The following is a 22,460-nucleotide window of genomic DNA, read 5'->3' as shown; positions in this document are numbered from 1 at the left end:
CTACAACAGAAACAAATGTCCTGTTCTATCGTACATCCATGTAACTAGCCATAAACTTGCATCATCTTTGTGTGATCTCATGCTATAATGGTGTTTTATAAGTATCTGCTTTTATGTTGCCCACTTCTTGTCTCCTCTAATTGTTTGATTCTGTAGACTATTCATTTTGTTGTTAAAGTAGATTACATAAATTAACCATCAAAACAGGATTGTAAATGGGATAGGACGACTTCCTTTTGAAGCATAGTGCTTGGTCCTAGACAGAATGTTTCCATGGTAACGTCTATACCGATCATTTAAATAAGAGAGGAGAACAGAAGGCATCATCCACTGAACCAGTAACACAGGCTGTACAGAGCTCCCATCCACTACTACTACTACATTTGTAAGTGCAATTTACTTAAACTAACTTGCATTTATTTTATAGCTTTAACTTTTTACTGCACATAAGTGTTTGACATGAACTAGTTTTGCAAAATTGGTATAGCAGAAATCAATCACTTAATGTATAGGATGTAGGCATGCATAGTTCAAGTAGTTATACCATAGTGACTATGGTATTTTCTGTACTCTTATTCCATTTGAACACAATATTTTATATGCTGCTGATAGTCCCATATTGCAATTGTTCTTTCAAGTGTTTGCCACAAAGAATATACCAGATCACTGTAATGATGGACTTATGGAACATACACAGTAGATGGAAAATATCTGTACTCTGTAAGTTTATAGTATGTTTAACTACATGTGATTTCACTGTATTATATACCCATGAAATGTAAATGTGTCTCATTAAGGAAAGTTTGGAAATGTTTGCTATATACTACTATTTTGGTCTAGAAATTCATGTTTAAAAAATAAAGTATCAAGTTAATGTTTATCTATCCTTCATTGATTTGAAATTGCTGTGTGTGCGGATCCACTGTAACTCTGTGACTCTACAGCAGCCTTCATAGAAGTTACATCTCATTGTATCATTTGGGTTATATATACTATAAGCACCCCCAATATGTTGACATGACTCCTTACATTAGTAGTTAAAAAGTCCATGATCCACCCAAGCACTACTCTCATCTGCCTAACCATGCCACTGATCTGCGCAAGCACGCCTACAATATACCGAGACCACGCTATGACTTTTTCATTTGCTACAAATCGTGACTGTTTTAAGAAAATTGGGGCTATGTGGGGTGTGGTTGACAATGCTACCTATTGTTTGAAGTTAAGGACAAAGTGAGAAGCTCTAGAGCCTGAGGGAAAAAAATCTAGAAATATGGTATGCATTCACAAGTTGTAGTAAAACATACTTTATTCTACACAAAAGAGGGAACTATACCATCAAAATATAAATTATGTACATTTTTTAAAGATAACGTAGCTTTGAAGAATCATATTTAATTCCTTAGTCTAGAAATAAGCAAGTACATTTTTTAAAAAGAAAAAAATCCCTTATTCTTTGTAGCAATAAGGTTTAATGATCCTATTTGTATTTTACATATTTGTTTTATTGTATTATAATTATAAAACTATTTGAAAATGTAAAAAAAATCATATAAAGATAGTAGCTCCTTAATTTATTTTAATGAGATTATGTTTAAAAATATAAACAATATATTTGAGTTATTACATCCAGAACTATCAAAAAGCAGTATATATAAGTTTAAACAATTTTAGCACAAATCTGTGAGTATTACATATTTAGTCTACAAAACAGAGGAGTCAATGATACCACGTGCTAACCGAATTGTTTAATCTAGGGTTTCCTGTTTGGGACAGACAATTTATGCGACAAACATAAGCTTACATTTGGTTAAAGTGCAAGTACATTTTCCACAATATATATAAATGCAATATTGTAAAACATAATAGAAAACAAATCTAATTGTCCAAAACTATCTGGAATAATGGACATTGCACTATAGTAAACACATCCATAACATAACATAGCATAGCTATAAGTAAATTAGTTTTAGCTGAACACATAAATGTTCTTTTGCATTTCTAAAAAAATATATTTGCACACAAATGATCACCTACCTCCTATCGCCATTTAATACTGCTTTCCATGAGTAATGTTATTCACACAGCATTTAAATATTTCATAATCTATGATATAGTAATTATTATATTTCTAAACCTGTCTACCAATTTGTATATAACCAAACATCCATTTTGAGAAAATGTAAAGAACTACTCATCCATGGATTTTATTTTTTACATTTTGCAATAAACTCAGTTTCCCAAATAGCAGAACACTCTCTGAAGTTTGGAAGAAGCTTGTCCCATAGGTTCCTGATGTCTATGATGGTCCAGGATGCAAAATAAATAAAATGCATGGAATTGCTCTTTATGCACTTTAAGTGGTAATACATTTAATGTATTATTTTGAATAATCTCTGCCTTAGCTGTAGAGCAAAAACAGCATTGTTTGAGCAAATCCTACAGTAAATGGTCAAATTATAAATAACATATTCACACTTTACTAGAGAATTATTTGATTAGTCATTTCAAATATATTACCTTCCCTTCCCACTATATGTGCAATGTTAACATCATGATAAGAGGTTAAATGATAAATTATTCATGGATATTGAATAGCCCACCCCATATGTACACAGCACTTTCATCAGCTAATAAATATAGGTGTGTTTTTCAGTTCATGTTATATATTTATTATCAGATTGTTAAGTGAACCTCAACATTCATCTCTTCAAAAATAACCAGCTGAGTTAATTAGTTTATTTAGACCTTTAATAGATAATAATAACCTGACACTAAAATCGCAATCAGAACACTATACATACAATTTCTTGTAGAATATTACATGCATATTATAGTGTGAAACATGTAAAAAGTATGTCTATGGAATTCTTCTAAAAATTTAAATGAAATGAATGTTCATGAAAAAAAAACTTAACATTGCACCTATACATATGTTCTTATCAATATAAGAATATCTGACTTGTTACATATATATTTGTTTTAAATCATAAGAAATATATTTAGTTTCAAGTCAAATTAATAGACACGCTATGGTAGTAATAAATGGCTATTTTGTGTCATAACTGAAAAGTGATCTTGTTGCTTGGTTAGCAAATAGTGATCTCTACATTCTGCAATAGTTACCACAAGACAGTCTATTTAAGACCTAGCTGCTGTGCAAGACTATGAGATAATCCTTTTATGAAACTTATATATTGTCATTACACCTGAAAATCATGTTTACTCTCATAATGTATTTTACTCTTTTCTATATTACTTATTTTAGTATCCTTATACATTAATAATTATTTGCTTTTCCATATTTGTGCATTTTTTTCATAAAGGAAAAAATCCTTCCAGTTATGTCAACAGGATTTGTGTCGCCACTAGACCTCTCAGAAGACATATTGGACAAGCGTGAACAACACTGTAAGCTTTTAGGTAAATACCATTATTGGTCATTATGTCTTATAATTCATTAGATAAGATGATGACTCATACAGAGTCATGCTAGAGCACAATGGATGATGAGTCACACTGTTGAAACGTAGAAACCTGATATCTTTTGAATTTTGGTAATAGACATGCTGCCAGATGGGAAGTGAAAGGGTATGGTTTCTCCTCTGGGGTCAGATCTAAGTGTCTGACATATTAGACATATTAACCCCTTCCTATAATAAGTCAAAGCATAATGTGTAACCCAAATGCAACTGGTAATGTTACTTGTGATATTAGCTTTCATATTGGACCTGCTTGATAAAAAACTAGTTCTTTGGTATAGATTTAAATTTATGTAATAAAAATAATTGAACGGATAATTAAATTGCAGTCTGGGATACATATATGACACAGCAAACATTACATCCATATTATAATTTGGGTTTAGTTAATGTATTTGAATTATTTTGTAAGGTTCTTATTTATTTAAAGGTCTTTATATTTTATTCATTTTGATGTTATGTATTGTATCATATCATGATGTTGTTTCCTTTTTTTGTTTTTATTGATTAATTTACATTTTTATTAAAGTGGTTACTATGTTTATTACTATGGGCAGCATGTTGACACAGTGGTTAGCATTGCTACTTCACAACGCTGGGGTCTAGAGTTCGATTTTAACTAGGACACTATGTGTGTGCAGATTGCATGTTCTCCCTGTGTTTGAATGAGTGTCCTGCCACAATCCTAACATATACTGGTAGATTAAATGGCTTCTGACAAACTTAACCCTAGTCTGTGAGTGTTGCAGTGACTGACTATTTTGATTACTTTGGATCATTGTATCCCATTAGTATTATATGGTAACCATTGTTATTTGTGATGTAGTGAAGACACCTCCATTTTCCACACCTTTTCAGATAGGGAAACTTGCTGTGCTATGTTATATATAAAATGTAGCTATTGTGCTGACTGCATAAGCTAACATTTTTCTATGTCTTTTTTCTTTTTTGTATGTTTATGTCTCCTGAGCAGAAGTTAAATTCTACCTATAAATTGTTGAGTATTTTACTAATAAACATGACTTTACCTACATGTTCTCTATTTTACATTGTAGGGCCAGGGCAATTACATAACCCAACATTTATAACATCTCATTTTCTTAAAGTCATGTATCTATTTCTATTTTCTAGACAGGACACCATGTAATGGTAACGATCTGAACTACAATTTACACTGTGTTGTCACAGAGGAATTCCTGGTATAGATCCTTACATGTTGTATCTAGCTGTTTCTGGAGGTAGTCAGCATATCAATGCTGACTACCCAGACAAGACTTACCCCGACGTGTTCAGAGCAAATGGCTCCTTCCCGACCAGGCTCCTTCCCGACTGCTGTGACCAACGACTTGAAGGCATCGCGATGAATGAAGAAGGCGGTGACAGTTCATGACGCCACCAACGAGGGCGACGCTATTATCGGTACTGTTAAGGGGGTAAAGTAAGTATGCGGCCATGGACAATGTACTTTGCAAAGCGTTATACATTGTCCATAGCCGCATACTTGCATTACTCCATTAACAGCACAGATAACAGCGTCGCGCTCGCCGGTGACTTCATCAACTGTTGCCTCCATCTTCATTCAACACAATGGTCAAGTCTTTTGTCACAGCAGTCCGGAAGGAGCCTGGTCGGGAAGGAGCCTGGTCGGGAAGGAGCTGTTCGCTCTGAACACGTCGGGGTAAGTCTTGTCGGAATAATGATCATCATTATTCTCTACCCCACCCAGCTGTTTCATCTGCACTCATTTTCAATGCTAATGTATTTGCCTCTAGTAAAGTTTTCTATGGGCCTCTCAAACAGTAGAACAATCGGATACAAGACCACTGTTTACTAAAAAATCTCCACTAAAATCTAAGAATCAGTTAGTATAATATTAGAGGAGATGTAAAAATGTCAATTTTGAGATTGGAGCATGAGCTTACAGGGCCATCATGTGTGTTTTAGATCTTTGTCTGTGAAGAAAATTAGTTGAAACCAATTTAATAATATAATCTGCTGTACAAATATCTCATATTATTCGCAGTTTAAGGACAAATTAAACCATATCTCTAATCTGTACAAGCCATGCCCCTATTAGCCAAATCACCTTAAATATCTTGACCACATGCCTAGATTGACAAGTCATGCCCCATATTACTGCACTGGGGGTATGCAAATCCAGGTCATATGACTAATGAAAATCCTTACATGATATAATAGAGGGGCAGTCAGGGCCAGATTAAGGGCCACATGGGCCTGGGGCTGAAAATTATAAAGGGCCTGTTGTGAGAAGTGCTATCCCACTGGAGGTGTGGCCAGTGATGTATGGGTGTGGCCAGATGTGGGTGGGCATGGTCAGCACCATGGAGGGCATAGCTTGCACTTCACTCCAGCCAACTACATCTACCTCCCATCCTCCCTTATATAAAAAGTGCAACACTAACTGGTTCACACAGTATGTATGTAAAGTGAAGAGTGGAAATACATCCCAGCTGTTCCACATGCTGGGACAAGCTCTTGGCTAATCAAGATAGTCCCCTAACATCAGGACTATCCTGATGAAATGGGGACAGTTGAGAGGTAAAGGTATGTTATTTTATTGACCAGTGAAGACAAAAATGCAATGTTTGACTATTTTTATTTATAAAGTGCTTTTTTTTTTCATCAATCATTTTCATTGAAGTTTTTGCAAAATATTTGGGGTACAAAAAAAAAAGGAGGGGAATCAACAATGAAAGATACAGGGGTGGTCGCTCAATGAGTATTACAACAAATATAAATCCACACATTTTGAAAATAGAAAAGACACAACATAACAAAAAAACATTGCAATGCACATGATAGAAACATAGAACGTCCAAAAGATGCCGTGGGGGGAACCACTAATTCTCCTGGGGGGAATCAGGTACAGCCAGGAGCGAGTGGGTGGGAGAGGAGGAAGATGGACCTCTATTTGTACCCTCTCCCTCTGTAACATAAACATGCCACTTGAAGCAGTGCATGATAGGGCCTGAATCAGAAGTGGAGTATGGCATGTCTATCGTCTCCAATTCAAAGTTGTAATGCATTTTAGAAATAATCTGAGCCAGTATAGGGGATTTATAAAGTGCTTTAACAGAAACATACATGAAAAATGCTAATTTTCAGGTTTTTAACATTGAACAAAGTTCAGGATGCTGAACACTTAAGAAAATTAATTAAAAAAAACTTAAACTGGAATCTAAGTATAAATATATATATAAAAACACTGTCTATTATATGTATCTATATTGATCACATGGTTTCTTTTTGCAAACAACTTATTAGATCCTCTTCAGTCAGGCTTTCACTCTCAACACTCCACAGAGACTGCCCTGACTAAGGTTGTCAATGATTTGATCACAGCTAAAACTAAAAGCCATTACTCTCTTCTATTTCTCCTGGATCTCTCTGCTGCATTTGACACTGTTGACCACTCTCTTAAAGACACTGTGATATTCCAGTGCTTATCCTATCTAGCTAATCACTCTTTCAGTGTTAATTTCTCTGGATCCACCACCGTTCTGCTTCCTTTATCAGTTGGAGTACCACAAGGCTCAGTCCTAGGTCCTCTGCTATTCTCTATCTACACCGCTTCTCTTGGAAAACTAACACGTTTCTTTGGATTTCAGTATCATCTCTATGCAAATGATACACAAATTTATCTATCCTCTCCTGATCTCTCACCATCTGTGTATCACGTTACTTACACTTCTGTAAAATGCTAAAATATAAGAAAGACGCATCTGATGAACTAAATAGGTAAGGTTTGCAAGCTTTTATTTAATCAGATTATGACTGAAACACAACATTTACAAACAAGCAAAATTATTTCCCATTAGTGGAGATTTTGTTGTGTAACATCATGTGCTTATTTTTATGCAAATCCAAACATTTTTAATGAAGGATCTGCACTTAAAAAAGATACAGGTATCTGCAGATAGTACGCAGTTTTGCAACTTCTGCTTCTCGGTGTAAATGTGCTTCAAATTGCACTGAAATGATTTAGTTTTGAAAGATTATTATTATTATTATTATTATTATTATTATTAACATGTATTTATATAGCACTCGCATTTCCATGTGATTGTAATTTTACTAGTGCTCAGAATGTGCCAGTAGAGTCCTTCTATAATTTAAATTGAATGGCTTTTATACCATCCAGGCATATATGATGCAGGATATTACATTTATAAGCACATAAATCATGTAATTAAAATATGAAAAAGCAAAAGTGACACATAACTCAATGCTGATGTTCCCACACTCCTTTGAATAATTTAAAACATAAATGGTAAGGCAACGATCACTAGAACAGTCGAAAAGTTAAATTTAATGAATTGGTCCTAGAGTGACAATAGCCAGGAATTCCTCTTACCACCATTTGCAACTCCAGCCCACAGTTCTGCAAAAGTAAATATAGAGCATACTTGTCTACTCTCTCGGAATGTCCGAGAGGCTCCCGAACTTCGGGGAGTCCTCCCCGGACACCCAGAGGAGCAGGCAGTTTCCAGGAGTCTGGATGGAGGTGGAGTTTAATGATGCCAGTAGTGGAATGTGGGCATGTACCTATATATGAGGAAGGCGTATAAACATGCACAATATGTATTGTAAGGATGCATTTTTTTTGCATGTCTAGAAACGACATTAAATAACACAGTACTAAATTAATGTTTTTCAGTAATTATACTTCTATATAATGTATATGTTATTTTGATCACATTGTGTAAATATATTTGAATTATTCCAGATAACCTTTCTGAACAACTGATGAGGAATTGTGATATCCAAATAAAAACAAGAAAAGGAAAAACTGCATCAGTTTCCCAAAACAGTGAAATGGACCCAAAACATCCACGGAGAAAAGATACACCAGCCCTAAACAAGCCACCATTTGTTCAAGGCAAGAATATTCATTCTCATGCTCAGTCCCTAAGGGCTTATTTGTATTGGGGTTTTGAATTTGTATGCAGATGTTATTTATGTGTTAAAGTCATGGCGTGCTGGCCACAAGGATAGAGATTGTTTTATAGGGTTTATTGATTCTAATGTTTCTGTTTATAGAAAAAGTAATAGTAAAGACACACAAACGGTAGTAAAGCAAGCAAAGATACATGCTGCTGAGCAAGGGATTATAGAGTTTATGGTGCCCAGTATTTAGAAATACTCTGTACCATGCATAGAAATTATGATTCCATGCTTTTTAAAAAAAATTGTGTACATGTACTAGTTAAATACAATGTGAGGAGCTAGCAAAATCTCTATGTAGGTACACAAAGGTGTAAGAACATATATACTTCTAAATTGGGGTGCTAATGAGTAAAACAAATAAATTACATTAAATAGGTAATGGAGCAGCTACCTCTTAGGGGCTCTGTATTCAACTGTATACCCTAACATATCAGCAAAAGAAAGAGGCACTCGGCTTACCCAACCAATAAATGCAGGAAAAATAAATAGAAACTAGATGAGAGAGAATGGTTAAAAATGGTTTAATATGTCGAAAGGACTAATTTATTATAACACATGCTCAACTGCATTGCACGCTATTATTCTGGAGAACTTTTCTTTTCAGGTGTTAAGATACAATAAGGCTGCATCTGTGAGATCCCATGTGCAGAGCTCCCTCTGCTAGATTGGGACACTGAACTGCACTTTAAAGGATCTGAATTGTATCCAATCTTTATTGGCACCAGGACATTTAGAAACTATTTCCTTGATTTCCTGATTTGCAAAACTAATCTAGTTACAAGTTTGTAACAGTTGCAGTCAAGTTTATATTGACATCAATTCAAGTGTGTACATCGTCTACCTAAGAACTTATTAGATATATCAAATATTTATGCATGTAGTCGTTTGGATAATTTAAACCATTTTAACCATTCTCTCTGTCAATTTTTCCTGTATTTACTGGTTGAGGCAAGCCGAGCGCCTCTTTCTTTTGCTTATATGTACTGCTTTAATCTTTTTCAGTGCCATGAATGTAGGATTTATCTTGGGAACTGTTCCACACTTAGGAAGCCATCAACATAAATTGTACATAGAATGGCACAGTCCCCTTTACAGTTCTAACCGGTAGTCATTAGACATTTGATAATTAATTATCATCTCATAGTGTACTACTCCCATGTGTCATAATAGCACCACTGTGCCAGGCAAGAAACACTGTTGCTGTGGTTAACATGAAAGATATGATGTTCATCTAGTAATTTCATATATTATCTAATAACATATAATAATAATCCTCCCTCCCTAACTACCGCCACCATTTCTCTTCTACCCTTTGCTTCCAAAATACTTGAGCAACTTGTCTGAAACTGCCTCAGCAGCTATCACACTGACAACTTTCTCCTTGATCCTCTCCAATCTGGCTTCTGCCTCTTCTCTCCACAGGAGCGATCTTCTCACGGCCAAATCCAGCCACTTCTCCCTCCTTATTCTCCTCGACCTCTCTGAGGCCTTTGACACCATGGATCACTCTCTCCTATTCAACACCCTTCACACCATTGGCTTTTCTGACATCATCCTTTCATGGTTCGCTTCCTACCTCGCCAATCACTCCTTCTCTGTTTCTTTCTCTGGTTTCTCCTCCCCCATTCATCCTTCCCGTAAGAGTCCCACAGGGATCTGTTCTTGGCCCTCTGATCTTTTCTCTGTACATCTAATCCCTGGAGGAACTCATCAGCTCCTTTGGCCTCCAATACCACCTCTATGCCAATGACAGTCAACTCTACCACTCAACTCCTGAACTCTCCCCTTCCACCCTCTCTTGGGTGTCCAGTTGCCTCTCTGCCCTCTCATCCTCAATGTTCTTATGCTTCCTCAACTTATAGTATCATGGAAAAAAAATGGGGAAAGGGGAATAGGAAAAACCGCTCCGCACAGGATAGTACCCTACCTCACTAATAGATATACTATAATGTGGGGGGGTGCTAAGGTCATGTGTACAGACATTATCTACAATCCAAAGGAGGAGAAAAAGAGTAATGACCTAAGTAAGCACTCCAGGTACATATAGATAGTGAATTAATACATATTATTTTTATTGGTATACGTTAAAAATGGTACATGCAGATATACCACACAAATAAAAAAGTGAAATATAAAAAAGAGATTATAGTGTTGAGAGATATAGAGTTTAAAAAATAATAAGTTGACCCAGTGGTGGAGCCGATCAGAATTTATAGTATTTCCAAAAGGAAAATCACTGATATAAAATCTTTTGTGGGAATATGCAGCACAAATTAGTCCATAAGTGTCAAAATAGAGTGGCAGAGATTAAACATGTTCTGCCTAGTGACAGCGTATCGCTTATATAACTCTCAATATTTAGTGTTGTATATAGTATAACTGATACATGGCAGTATTAGCCTAATATGTTCCCCACATATAGAGATTGTATTGGATTATCATGTATCTTAACAAGTATTAGAGATTCATAAAGCACGAGCCCTATTTAATGTGTCACAAAGTAGCCAAAAGTCTAGTGGCTAATTATCATTTGTGTGCACCTGTTTAGGCTGATAAATAGTGTCTCTAGGAGTAATTGGGTAACTCGTATTTAATAGATAATCTCTATGCCAATGATCTCCTCATTAAGGCGCTAGGTTGCTAATAATATGATATTTTATTAATCTGCTGTATTAGGATGGCAAATATAATGACGCTGATGAAGTGTTTATAGAGGAATCTAGCTTAGACATATTCTGCCTAGCAACAGCGTGTCGCCTATGCAGCCCTCAACAATTAGTATTGTGTATAGTATGAGCTGTAGATGGCAGTATTTGCCTAAAATATTTCCCACGTACAGAGATTGTAATAGTCTCTATACCATCGGTCTTCTCATCAGAGCGCTAAGTCGCTAATAGTATGTTCCCTTACGCTATTACATCTCACTCCTCTTCAATCTACACTTAATGCTGCAACTAGACTAATCTTCCTCTCTCGTCGCTCAACCTCTGCCTTTCTTCTCTGCCATACCATACACTGGCTCCCTCTGCCTGCAGTATCTTCTTCAAACACCTCATCCTTACATGCAAGGCCCTCTCCAACTCTTCTGCTCCCTACTTCTTCATCCTCATCTCCATACATACTCCCTCCCGCCCTTCACTCTCCAAATATCCAATGATCTTTGCCTTTCCCCTACGCTGGTAACCAATTTTCACTCCCGTATCCAAGATTTCTTCTGTGCTGCCCCCCAATCCTGGAATGATCTCTTTCATTCTATCAGACTATCCCCTACACTGTATGCTTCAAACGATCTTCGTAAACCCACTTGTTTTTTAAAGCCTCCTAGTCCTCCACATAACAATTTCACCATGTAATATACCTCACCCTCTTTCATCCTCCATCTATCCCACACTTGCTCTCATATTCCCTTATATTGACTCACTCCCATGTGTCAACTGTTTGTCTGCCCCTTTCCTTTAGATTGTAAGCTCTATTGTGTATAGCCCTCTTCCCTCCTGTTCTCATCACCTATAACATTTAATCACCAGCAACTCTGCACATTTCCTCCTTGGGTACTCTGCCCATTGACTCCACTCCTCCATTGTCTTCACAACATTTTCAGTGGCTCTAAACCTGTTAGTAATGCAGACGCTAATGGGCACAGATTTCAGCCTGCGCTGAATATATCTCTTGCAGTAGTTGTGTTGAGAGTTGTTGTGTTATTTGTTTACTGTATTGTACCCTTATGCCATGTACTGTCTTGTTGCTTGCCCTCTGTACTTTACAGCAGACCTATGTAGTGCCCTATAAATTAAGGTTAATAATAATAATAGAACTCACATCATCCTTACCACATGGGCCATAGTGTTAGAGTGTTTGACATCCCATGTTAATGTACTGCATGTTAACTTTGACAAATTAAAGACACATAAGCATATTTTACATATACATTTTATTATGACACAATAAAACAGAGGGAATATTTCATGGGTTTTGACTAAAACTGCAAGAGTGGGTGAAGTAGGTGAAGAATCATGACATAAATGACTTGTTATGAATGTAACCTCTTAATGTATTCTTAGCCAGTGGCAAAACTACCATTGCTGCGGCAGGTGCAGTGCATCGGGGCCCATGGATCTAATGGGGCCCGCTGCATGGCAGATGCAGAGGATCAGGGGCCCCGTCTTCTGCCTCCCCGACTTCCTGCACTGGGGCCCAAAACTTGCTAGTTCTGCCTCTGTTCTTAGCATTATATATTTGGCATGATTTGATTTTGACAGCGAACACACTCTTTAGATTTTTCAGAGCTATTATTGAAAAAGTTTGATGAAGTTGACAAACAGCAGAAGAATAAGCAAACTCCGTCTGTCCTTAATAAAGAGCCGGACTTGAGGAAACCTAGAAGAATAAATACACCTGCACTACACACATCACCACTCCCTCCAGGTACAGTAAGAAGACTGTAAACAGTAATGACTAGCTACTATCAGTAGTCTGAACTTACACTACTGCATGCATTCAAAGTCCATTTGTGTGCAAACAACATAATTCTGCATGCTTGACGAAATTGGGTATGCAGATGTCCCTAATACTGCTTAATGGTGGCTATAGTGCTCAATATGACAGTTTTATGATGTGTTTTAAAACAGTAAACAATGTATATGGCTTGAATAAGTATTCAGTTATTATGTTTCTATTTTTATGTTATCCAATATAACATATGTTTAGTTAGCAAATGACAGATTAATGTCATTTGCCAATTTGTATGTTATGTGTTTCTCTGTGTAGCCATTGTGACAGAGGGCACAATGTCCATTGCAGTGATAAGGAGCATCAGGGAGTGACAAAGGAGTATATACAATTATAGTGCAAACTAATATAAAAAAGAGAAATAGACTCTGAATGGAACTGGAAGAGAACTAGAAACTACAAAAAAAAAAGACAGTATCAATATTTCACAATGAATTGTTTACTCTATTGATCTTCCACTTCTGGATTAATATAAAAAGTAATTGCTATAACCATAATAAATGTGAACTTTATACAGTTACTTAAACACTTTTAAATCAAATGTATAAAATAAGATGTTACTATATAAATACAGGCAACATATACAACAGACAGTGTTATATGACCATATTCTATGCAGTTTACATGTATTCAGTAAACAGTAGCTACATAGCTACATATAACAGTAGCCACGTTTTTATTTTAATTTACAAATATGTAACCTACTATATTTTTTAACTATATTCAATTAAGTCATTTTTTTTAAAGATAGAACTGTATTGCCTTTGAGCGAGAAGTGGAACCTGTTAATAAGAGAGGAGAAAATGAAAGCAAGAATCAAAGGGCCTGATTTAGAGTTGCATGTAAGTGCATTTGCACAACAGATTGCGCATGTGCACAAATTGTGTACATACTTAGATTTGCATGTATTTAGCCCTTTGTACCTAGAAAGGCAGATTGAGTTACATAGGTCTTAATATGCATCAGCTATAAATTACCTACATAGATTGTGTGTAAGTTTTAGAGTTGATGATGACGATGCTACATTTTTGCTCCGGACACAATCTATATCCAAGACTTAAGGTTGCACATTTGCAACTCAAAAAACACAGATGAATGATGCATCTTTGCTCAGGTGGAAATGGGGCACCTATAGGTAGAACTTTAAATCAGACCCAAATAGTGAAACTCAGTCATTGGGTACTGGTGGATCCAGAGGGGTGCGATCGGGGCAATCGCCCCCCCCCCCCACCCCCAGCAACAATCTTTACACCTTAAAATTGCTGCAGAGAGGTCCAATCATTGGGAATGAAGGGGGCAACCAGGCCCAACCAATCAACATGAAGGAGGGGTGTGGCTATGCGGAATCGCCCCCCCCCCTTTAAGAAAAAGTCTAAGTCTGCCCCTGACATTGGGGGAGAAGTATTAATAGATGTGTGTATAACAAAGAAAAGCAGGGGAAATAGAGAAAGCACTTGATAGATCAAGTGTATGTTTAACATCTTTATTAACATAATAATTGAATTTACACAAGTTAAATGGGAAAAGGCATATGAATGAATCACAGATTTAGTTAGCCAGCCTGTGTTCTCCTTTGCTGCATGTATTGGATTAGTCCTACAGGCAATATGGAGGCATTGCTAACATTGATAAGCAGCTGGCGTTTTAAATAGGAGCTATCCTTAGGACATAACTAAATCCAAGATCACACAATCATGGTAAATGACATGAAGCTGATGTCTGTTGCTAAAACCATCTAATAGTACCCACATATCATGCAACAAGGTCCAATAAAACCAAATACAAAAAAGTATACAAAAATATATGTAAATATACAACATTTTATAAAAGGAAATAACTAATATTATTAATAAAATGATACCTATTAACAACGTACACCTTTTAAAAAAAAAAAAGACATTAAAATCAGAGACATCATTAAACTTCACAGACACTATTTAAAGTGTAAATCAAATCGATCTTAATGTGGATGGACTCAATATCAGAGGATGTACCCCATTCATTGAGAAAGGGTCCATGAGCAGAGGAAGGAGAAAGGGGTCAACACAATGATTTTAATAAAAATATTATATCCACACTATCCCAAGCCACACCTAATCTAGATGTACCCCATTCATTGAGAAAGGGTCCATGAGCAGAGGAAGGAGAAAGGGGTCAGCACAATGGTTTTAATAAAAATATTATATCCACACTATCCCAAGCCACACCTAATCTAGATATCCCCCTTTCATTGAGAAAGGGTCCATGAGCAGATGGAGGAAAAAGGGAAACATCTTAAGGGATATCAATCCATTTGAGGATATGTGAAACGTCTACTATGGGCAGCATGGTGGCTAAGTGGTTAGCACTTCTGCCTCACAGCACTGGGGTCATAAGTGCAATTCCCGACCATGGCCTTATCTGTGAGGAGTTTTTATGTTCTCCCCGTGTTTGCGTGGGTTTCCTCCGGGTGCTCCGATTTCCTCCCACACTCCGAAAACATACTAGTAGGTTAATTGGCTGCTATCAAAATTTACCCTAGTCTCTGTCTGTGTGTGTATGTTAGGGAATTCAGACTGTGAGGCCCAATGGGGCAGGGACTGTTGTGAATGAGTTCTCTGTACAGCGCTGCGGAATCAGTAGTGCTATATAAATGGTGATGATGATGATGATGATGATGATAATATCTATCACATGTTCTCAGAAACAGACAAACTCTAACTTAATTCCCAAATGAATGTGAGAAACATCTTCAAAAACATGGAAATATATGTTTAATAATGCTTACATGTCAGTGATCCCAGTAATGTCATTATACATTGGTGACCAGATAGCATCCTTATTAAATAGTATAGAATATTGCCCCAAACTGTGTTAGCTCAGCATAACAGAAAATAGCACGAATATAAGGTATTAATGCCTACTGATCAAGCCTTTTAAGGAGTCATTCTTAAGCTTCTGTGCAAGACATATCCAGACATCACCCTCATTTGAAATAAATTCCACATTTGAACCAAAATATTGAAAGGCTGTAGCAAGTTCCTTACAGAGGGAATAGATGATTAAAGTGGCTAAGGCAATACAGGTGGGGGAGTTGATATTTGCTGCAAGAGATGCCTCCCACACATTTGTTGTTTTGGACTCCCTGGAAAAGTTGTAATGGCACTGATAACTAGTGTATTATATAAAGTTGTGATGTTTGCACCAGATCTTAAGATATGTTCAAACTCAAAATACAGACACGTAACTGTATGGACACGATTTTACATTTAATGCTAAATCAGACACTAAAACTAGTTATTGCCAATATGTTACTGTCTACACACTTATGTTTATATTGACTGAGATTGTTATTGTTATGGTAACTTTGCTTACTTTAACTGTTATATTTTACTGGCTTTTTCATTTCTTGTATAAGTTGAAAACATAAAAAACAACAAAAGTTAGTGTATTCTCATACAACTGCAATAAAAGTTGTCTATCTCATGTACATATTTTAACGGCCATGTTGAGTTGAATGCGTATTTTCAACATATTTTTTTTAAAACTTCTGAGCACATGCACAAAGCACCAGTTTTGGAACTAGTGCTTTGCATGCTTGCACAGAAGTAAAAAAACTTATTCTATGCTGACACAGTTTGTGTCCCTCTCAACATAACCCCCATGAGGCATAGCAGCTTAGCTCTTATATGTCACTGCAATACAAATCAAATGGATATACCATGTCGGCATTTCTTGCTTTGTACATGGCCATAGAGATAGTTCACTGTGCAATCGAATGTCAATAAGCCAGTTTTCCCTATGGTAACAGGATTCATGGGCTGTTAAATTTTTGCATTAACTGTTGCAGTAGATAACAGGAAAATAAGGAACAGTTTTATAAATGAAAGTATGAATGAAAGTAATTGTATTTTCTCACTTCCACAAACTGTTTAATATTTGGCTCATAGTGAAACAAGCTGTAAAAAAAGCATATGACATAATGCACAACCTAGTATATATTATAATTGCAATATATTATAAGTCATTGAGCATTTTAACATAAAGGTAAATGGCTATAACCTAATGGTTTCATGGAGGTGATGTACAATATTTTTATAATACACAAGAGTTCCTAATGCATGCTATGGTGATGACATCACTAAGCACTGATTATAAAACAATGACATTATTAAGCATGGTTTATTGAGAGGATAATACATACATTCCAGTATAGATTATAACGATATTTAGATTTACCAAGTAGTTCTGTGACCATATAAAGGCAAGAGATCACAGGTCAAATACCGGCATACCTGTCACAGAATTCTTATATTCTTTTAAGACTTATATTTGCATCACTTGTCTATTATGTTAATATATGTATAAACCACTTTAATTTTTTTCTGCATAAACAATAATTTCTGATGTCATTGTTTTGTTGGGATGTAGGCTATCATAACCTGCAATAATGTAATTTACAGTTTCGTAGAACATACCTATATTGTTTAGAAGAAGTTGTTAGTTATATGCTGAATCATCATTATCATCATCAATGTTTATTTATAGGACACCACTGATTCTGTAGCGACAAGGATAATAACAGATATGCGGGTACAATTAAGCATAAAAATAAATGTATGGATATAATTACACATAATAGCAACCTGAAGTAGAAATGCAAGAATTAATGCAGTTACAAATTGAAACATTTATGCATAGCACACAGAGATAATTCAACATAAGACATAACAGGGACATAGTAGGAAGACGGAGAGTGGAGAGAGGACCCTGCCTGTTAGAGTTTACATTCTAGAGGAAGGGAATAAGCTGAAATAATTTTAGAATTGGCATGTTTTCACATTTACTGCACTAATCATAATATTTTACTATAGATTAAAGGTGTATTAAAGGCGCATGTGCATTTTAAAAATAAAAGCAACATACATTATTATTTCTTTCTTAATTACTATCAGCTTAACAAACATAAACAATAAACATATCTGCTTACATTATGTCTATACTGAATAATTCAAAAATGTTTAATATATCACTAGTTTTAGTTTTGAAGGCCACGTGGCAGTCACTTAATATATACTAATGCATATAAATGTAACTGCTGGATATCAATACTCTCTTTGCAGGACCTAACAAGCAGGCAAAAATATAAATAGTTCAATAAATTGCTCCCAAACCTTTAAAACATATATTCTATAATCGTTTATAGTGTCAAGAGCATCAAATCCTCAGTAGGAAGCAAAAGACTCATTCTATGGCAATGAGGTAGTAGATTAAAGTTTTGGACCTGCTAAGCTGGTTTATAAATCATTTCTGTAACAGTACTAAACTGTTATCTCATCAACTTTTTTAAAGCATTACAATACTATGCAAATGTAGCAACAGATCCCTCAAAGTTATTATTTTATGTACCTTTTATAGAACCAATATACAAAAAAAATAAATCTTCAAGGAAATTCAGTGACACAGAGCAGCAACAATTTACATCAAAGGATTTAATTTTGTAATAGTTATTTCATACATATAGTAAACAGGAAATTAATTTGATGAATCCCAATTACAGCATAGTAAACATTTGATTAATTCTTCTACGGAGAATTATTTCTGGAGTACCTCTTGAGACTTAAGCTCTTGCAACCATAGGTAAGTGGTTTATTAATGAGACACTTACAAATGACACAGTGCTAACCAGTAAAAAATGTCTGGACAGCTGGAACAACTTGTTATCTGGTAATTATAAATAAAAGGTATATTTTCTGCATTTAATGATAATATACTCTATAACATCACATGGCAGTTCCATCTTTATTAAAAGCAGACCTTTCATCACAATAAAGTAGCTTATATTACAAAGAAAAGCTTTTTCTTAAATTAAATGTATACATAAAAAAATTTCAACAGATGGTAACTCTATACAGTAGATGCTCCAGCTGGGCACTCCCTATGTAAGCCTCCATCTTGAATTGATTTTTCTAACCAATTAAATCATAATTATGCATACATTAATAATAATAAGCAGCTGCTCCTCTCTGTATTGAAACTACACCCATGGGCTCTCTCACTCTTGACAATTACAACTATTTTACAGCACAGTATATAAAAGGTTGTGAATACCCACTCTGTATTTTTCTAGCCAGTTTGTACATTTAGAATTTTGTTTACTATCACATACAGGCCCACAATTTAATTAACAGTTTTCTCCTAAAATACTCCTCATTTCAGCAAAAATATATATTTTTTTTTTCTATCAGTTTTCCAGATGCATACACATAATTTGCTCAGACGAAGTTGGTAGTGAGAGGACTGTTTTGCAATATTGCTGCAGTAAATTTGTTTACATTCATATCTACTATATATGTTTAAATATATATGTTCAATCTGGGCAAACAACAATTAAACATGACAAACAATAGAGTAGTTCTAAGGTCAATGTATTGCAATACACAGTTAAAGTGCTTGACTCACAAGGTGAAGGGGTCTAGCTTCTACAATACTGTTGTCGGGCATAGTTATAATACTTGGCATGGTTTAGGCCCATTGAAGGTAGCTGGCAATTAATACAAATACAAAGTTATTCAGTGCAAGGACTACCACATGGACAATTAATCACTGTGGCCAGCACAACTCTTTGTAAACATTAACACCAAAATGCAATATGTTTTCCTAATGTGTAAACATTTTAAAAATTGTAAGACAGTTGGGAAACTGCAATCTTGCCTATAAGGAAACATGCTACCACCACCTCAAAGCAAGAGGTAAAGAATACCAGAGTTTGTGGTTACTTTTGATGCATGAAACCAGAGAGACATCTATACATTTTATCTGCTACCCCAATTATTTGCATAACATGACAATTTCTGTTTGACCTTAGAAAAGGAAATATGGTTTGATGAACTCAGGCCATATGCATCCAGCTATTTTTATATCCGTCTCACCTTTGTTATGACAGCAAACAGGGGCGGGGAAAGTAGAATTATTATAACAATTCTCCTAAATGAGGGAGAATCGCTGTGTTTGGCAAGAAATTTTAAACTGTCTTCAAAAATAAATATTTATTATACTAAGCTTGCACAAAAGTTCTAGTTCTGGCTGCAATAATGCTCTTTTTTAACACAATAACTCCACCTTAATGTTTACATCAATGATAAATCTTTACAGAGAGAAGTTATGACCGTAGATGCCAGTAGAGCTACATCTAGCAACATACAAATGTCTACAAAATACAATAAAAAAACTAAGTAAAGTTTATAAGGCCAATAAATCCACATAGTGGTAAATAACTAATGTATCCACCTATATTCAGGGCCTGATTAAGGGTTCTGGATGCCCGTAGTGTCCCCCCCTTCAAATCAATAAAGGAAAATTCAGGAGTATTTTCCAGCAACCAAATTTAGACAGATTCTCTTATCTGATCTTGCTGTTCTTTCTTTATTGTCATTTAACTGTCTTCTGGAAAGTTGGGGTTCTGTTTTGAAAATGTACAAACATTACAAACCCTAAATGATTAGAAGCTTTAGAGAGCATCCTCATGAACACCACACAATACGGAGATCATAGCCCCTACAAGCGGCCAATTCATGAACCCCCTGCACACTGTCTTGCTCAGAACACAGTCTGTCCCCCTTTCAGCACTCTGTACCTCTCAGAACACACTCTGTCCCCCTTTCTGCATTTTGTAACCCTCACACCACACTCTGTTCACCTTCAGAACACACACTCTGTCCCCCTTTCTGCATGCTGTCCCACCAGAACACACTCTGTCCCCCCAGAACACGCTCTGTCCCCCTCAGAACGCACCTGGTCTCCCTTCAAAGCACACATTCTGTCCCCCTCTCTGCACGCTGTCCCCCGAGAACACACTCTGTCCCCGTTTCTGCACACTATCCCCCGAGGATACACTCTGTCCCCGTTTCTGCACACTGTTCCCCAAGAACACACTCTGTCCCCGTTTCTGCACACTGTCCCCCGAGAACACACTCTGTCCCCGTTTCTGCACACTGTCCCCCAAGAAAACACTCTGTCCCCCTTTCTGCATTTTGTAACCCTCACACCACACTCTGTTCACCTTCAGAACACACACTCTGTCCCCCTTTCTGCATGCTGTCCCCCCAGAACACACTCTGTCCCCCTCAGAACGCACCTCGTCTCCCTTCAAAGCACACATTCTGTCCCCCTCTCTGCACGCTGTCCCCCGAGAACACACTCTGTCCCCGTTTCTGCACACTATCCCCTGAGGATACACTCTGTCCCCGTTTCTGCACACTGTTCCCCAAGAACACACTCTGTCCCCGTTTCTGCACACTGTCCCCCGAGAACACACTCTGTCCCCGTTTCTGCACACTGTCCCCCAAGAAAACACTCTGTCCCCCTTTCTGCACGCTGTTTCCCCAGAACACACACTGTCCCCCTTTCTGCACGCTGTCCCCCAGAACACACTCTGCCCCCCACAGAACACACACTGCCCCCTCCTTAATACACACACTCTGTCCCCTTGTATAAAGCACACACACAGTCCCCCTGCTTAAACACACACACACACACACACACACAGTCCCCAAAATATATTAATATACAAAAAATTATATGTCCCCATCAGAACATGTTCTGTTTTCTGCCTATGCTGCTCTGACACCTTTGTAAAGAGATCACAATATTAGTCCGTCTCTCCATAGAGATCAATGATCTCAGTGTGAGTATCTCTACTTGTTTTCATGTCAACAACTGGAATGAAGGGGAGATGGATACAGAGAAGGTTGAATGTACTTCTATATTTTATATTTTTATTATTTTAAAAATACAGTTGCAGCCTCAATACAGACAAAGGGGTAGATGTTATATTGTGGTGATATGGTCAGTTTATAATGTAACTCTTTTCACAAACACCAATGTATGTTTTTGCTTTGTTTTATATATTCTAGGAGTCAATCTGCTGAAGGAAGACAGGAGAACTATTATTGTGGAGAGCGAAGAAAATGATGGCTAGAGAAATAATATGTTCAAATTAACAATTCACGTTAATTCAATAATCTATTCCAAGTACTATAGTTTAGAAAAAAATACTGCAATGTGTTTTAGACAATTAAAACTGAACAAGTCTATTGGAACATTTTGTAATTTTATAACTGATTTGTACATTTTGTTTATATGATAATAATACATTGTTTATTAACAATTAAAGCTATGTATGTATCATTATTTATAGTGCATATATCTAGGCAGGCCATCTCTTAAAGGGAACAGAAACAGAAAGCTCATTTTATTTTTGCATTACTGCATCTGGGAGATGTTTGAAAATTGGGCAAATCCTCAATATGGAATTGACATCCAAAAACATTACAATGGATAACAGTTTTGCATGTTTTTTAAACTCACTGATTTTTCACCTCCATTCCCCCTTCTTGTGAGGTCACCACAACAAGTTTGTGAATATGCTAATTACATAATTTATGGCTTTTCTGCACACATCTCCACACGGGATTTCTTAAAAATGTAATATACAGTACTGTGCAAAAGTTTTAGGCAGCT

The 22,460-nt window shown here is 36.2% G+C and overlaps 1 protein-coding gene across 1 annotated transcript; it reads left to right on the top strand.

The window, feature by feature from the left end:
- Positions 1-325: 325 nt before the first annotated feature.
- PPP1R17 (protein phosphatase 1 regulatory subunit 17) lies at positions 326-22,076 on the top strand. The gene is made up of 5 exons (XM_075211289.1): positions 326-385; positions 3,327-3,423; positions 8,230-8,382; positions 12,726-12,875; positions 21,854-22,076. Exons 2-5 carry the CDS (start codon positions 3,345-3,347, stop codon positions 21,916-21,918), a joined length of 447 nt encoding a protein of 148 aa, XP_075067390.1. The 5' UTR covers positions 326-385; positions 3,327-3,344; the 3' UTR covers positions 21,919-22,076.
- The last annotated feature ends 384 nt before the right edge of the window (positions 22,077-22,460 follow it).

Source organism: Mixophyes fleayi, chromosome 5, assembly GCF_038048845.1.
Source record: "Mixophyes fleayi isolate aMixFle1 chromosome 5, aMixFle1.hap1, whole genome shotgun sequence".
Taxonomy (NCBI): domain Eukaryota; kingdom Metazoa; phylum Chordata; class Amphibia; order Anura; family Limnodynastidae; genus Mixophyes; species Mixophyes fleayi.
Note: the sequence above shows the minus strand (reverse complement) of the source record. Positions and strands in the feature narration are given on the sequence as shown.

Bases quoted from the DNA above. Each gene is read 5' to 3' on its own strand.
- PPP1R17 (XM_075211289.1), top strand. From the start codon at position 3,345: ATGTCAACAGGATTTGTGTCGCCACTAGACCTCTCAGAAGACATATTG. The intron at 3,424-8,229 runs GTAAATACCATT...GAATTATTCCAG, and splicing joins ACAACACTGTAAGCTTTTAG to ATAACCTTTCTGAACAACTG. The intron at 12,876-21,853 runs GTACAGTAAGAA...TATATATTCTAG, and splicing joins CACATCACCACTCCCTCCAG to GAGTCAATCTGCTGAAGGAA.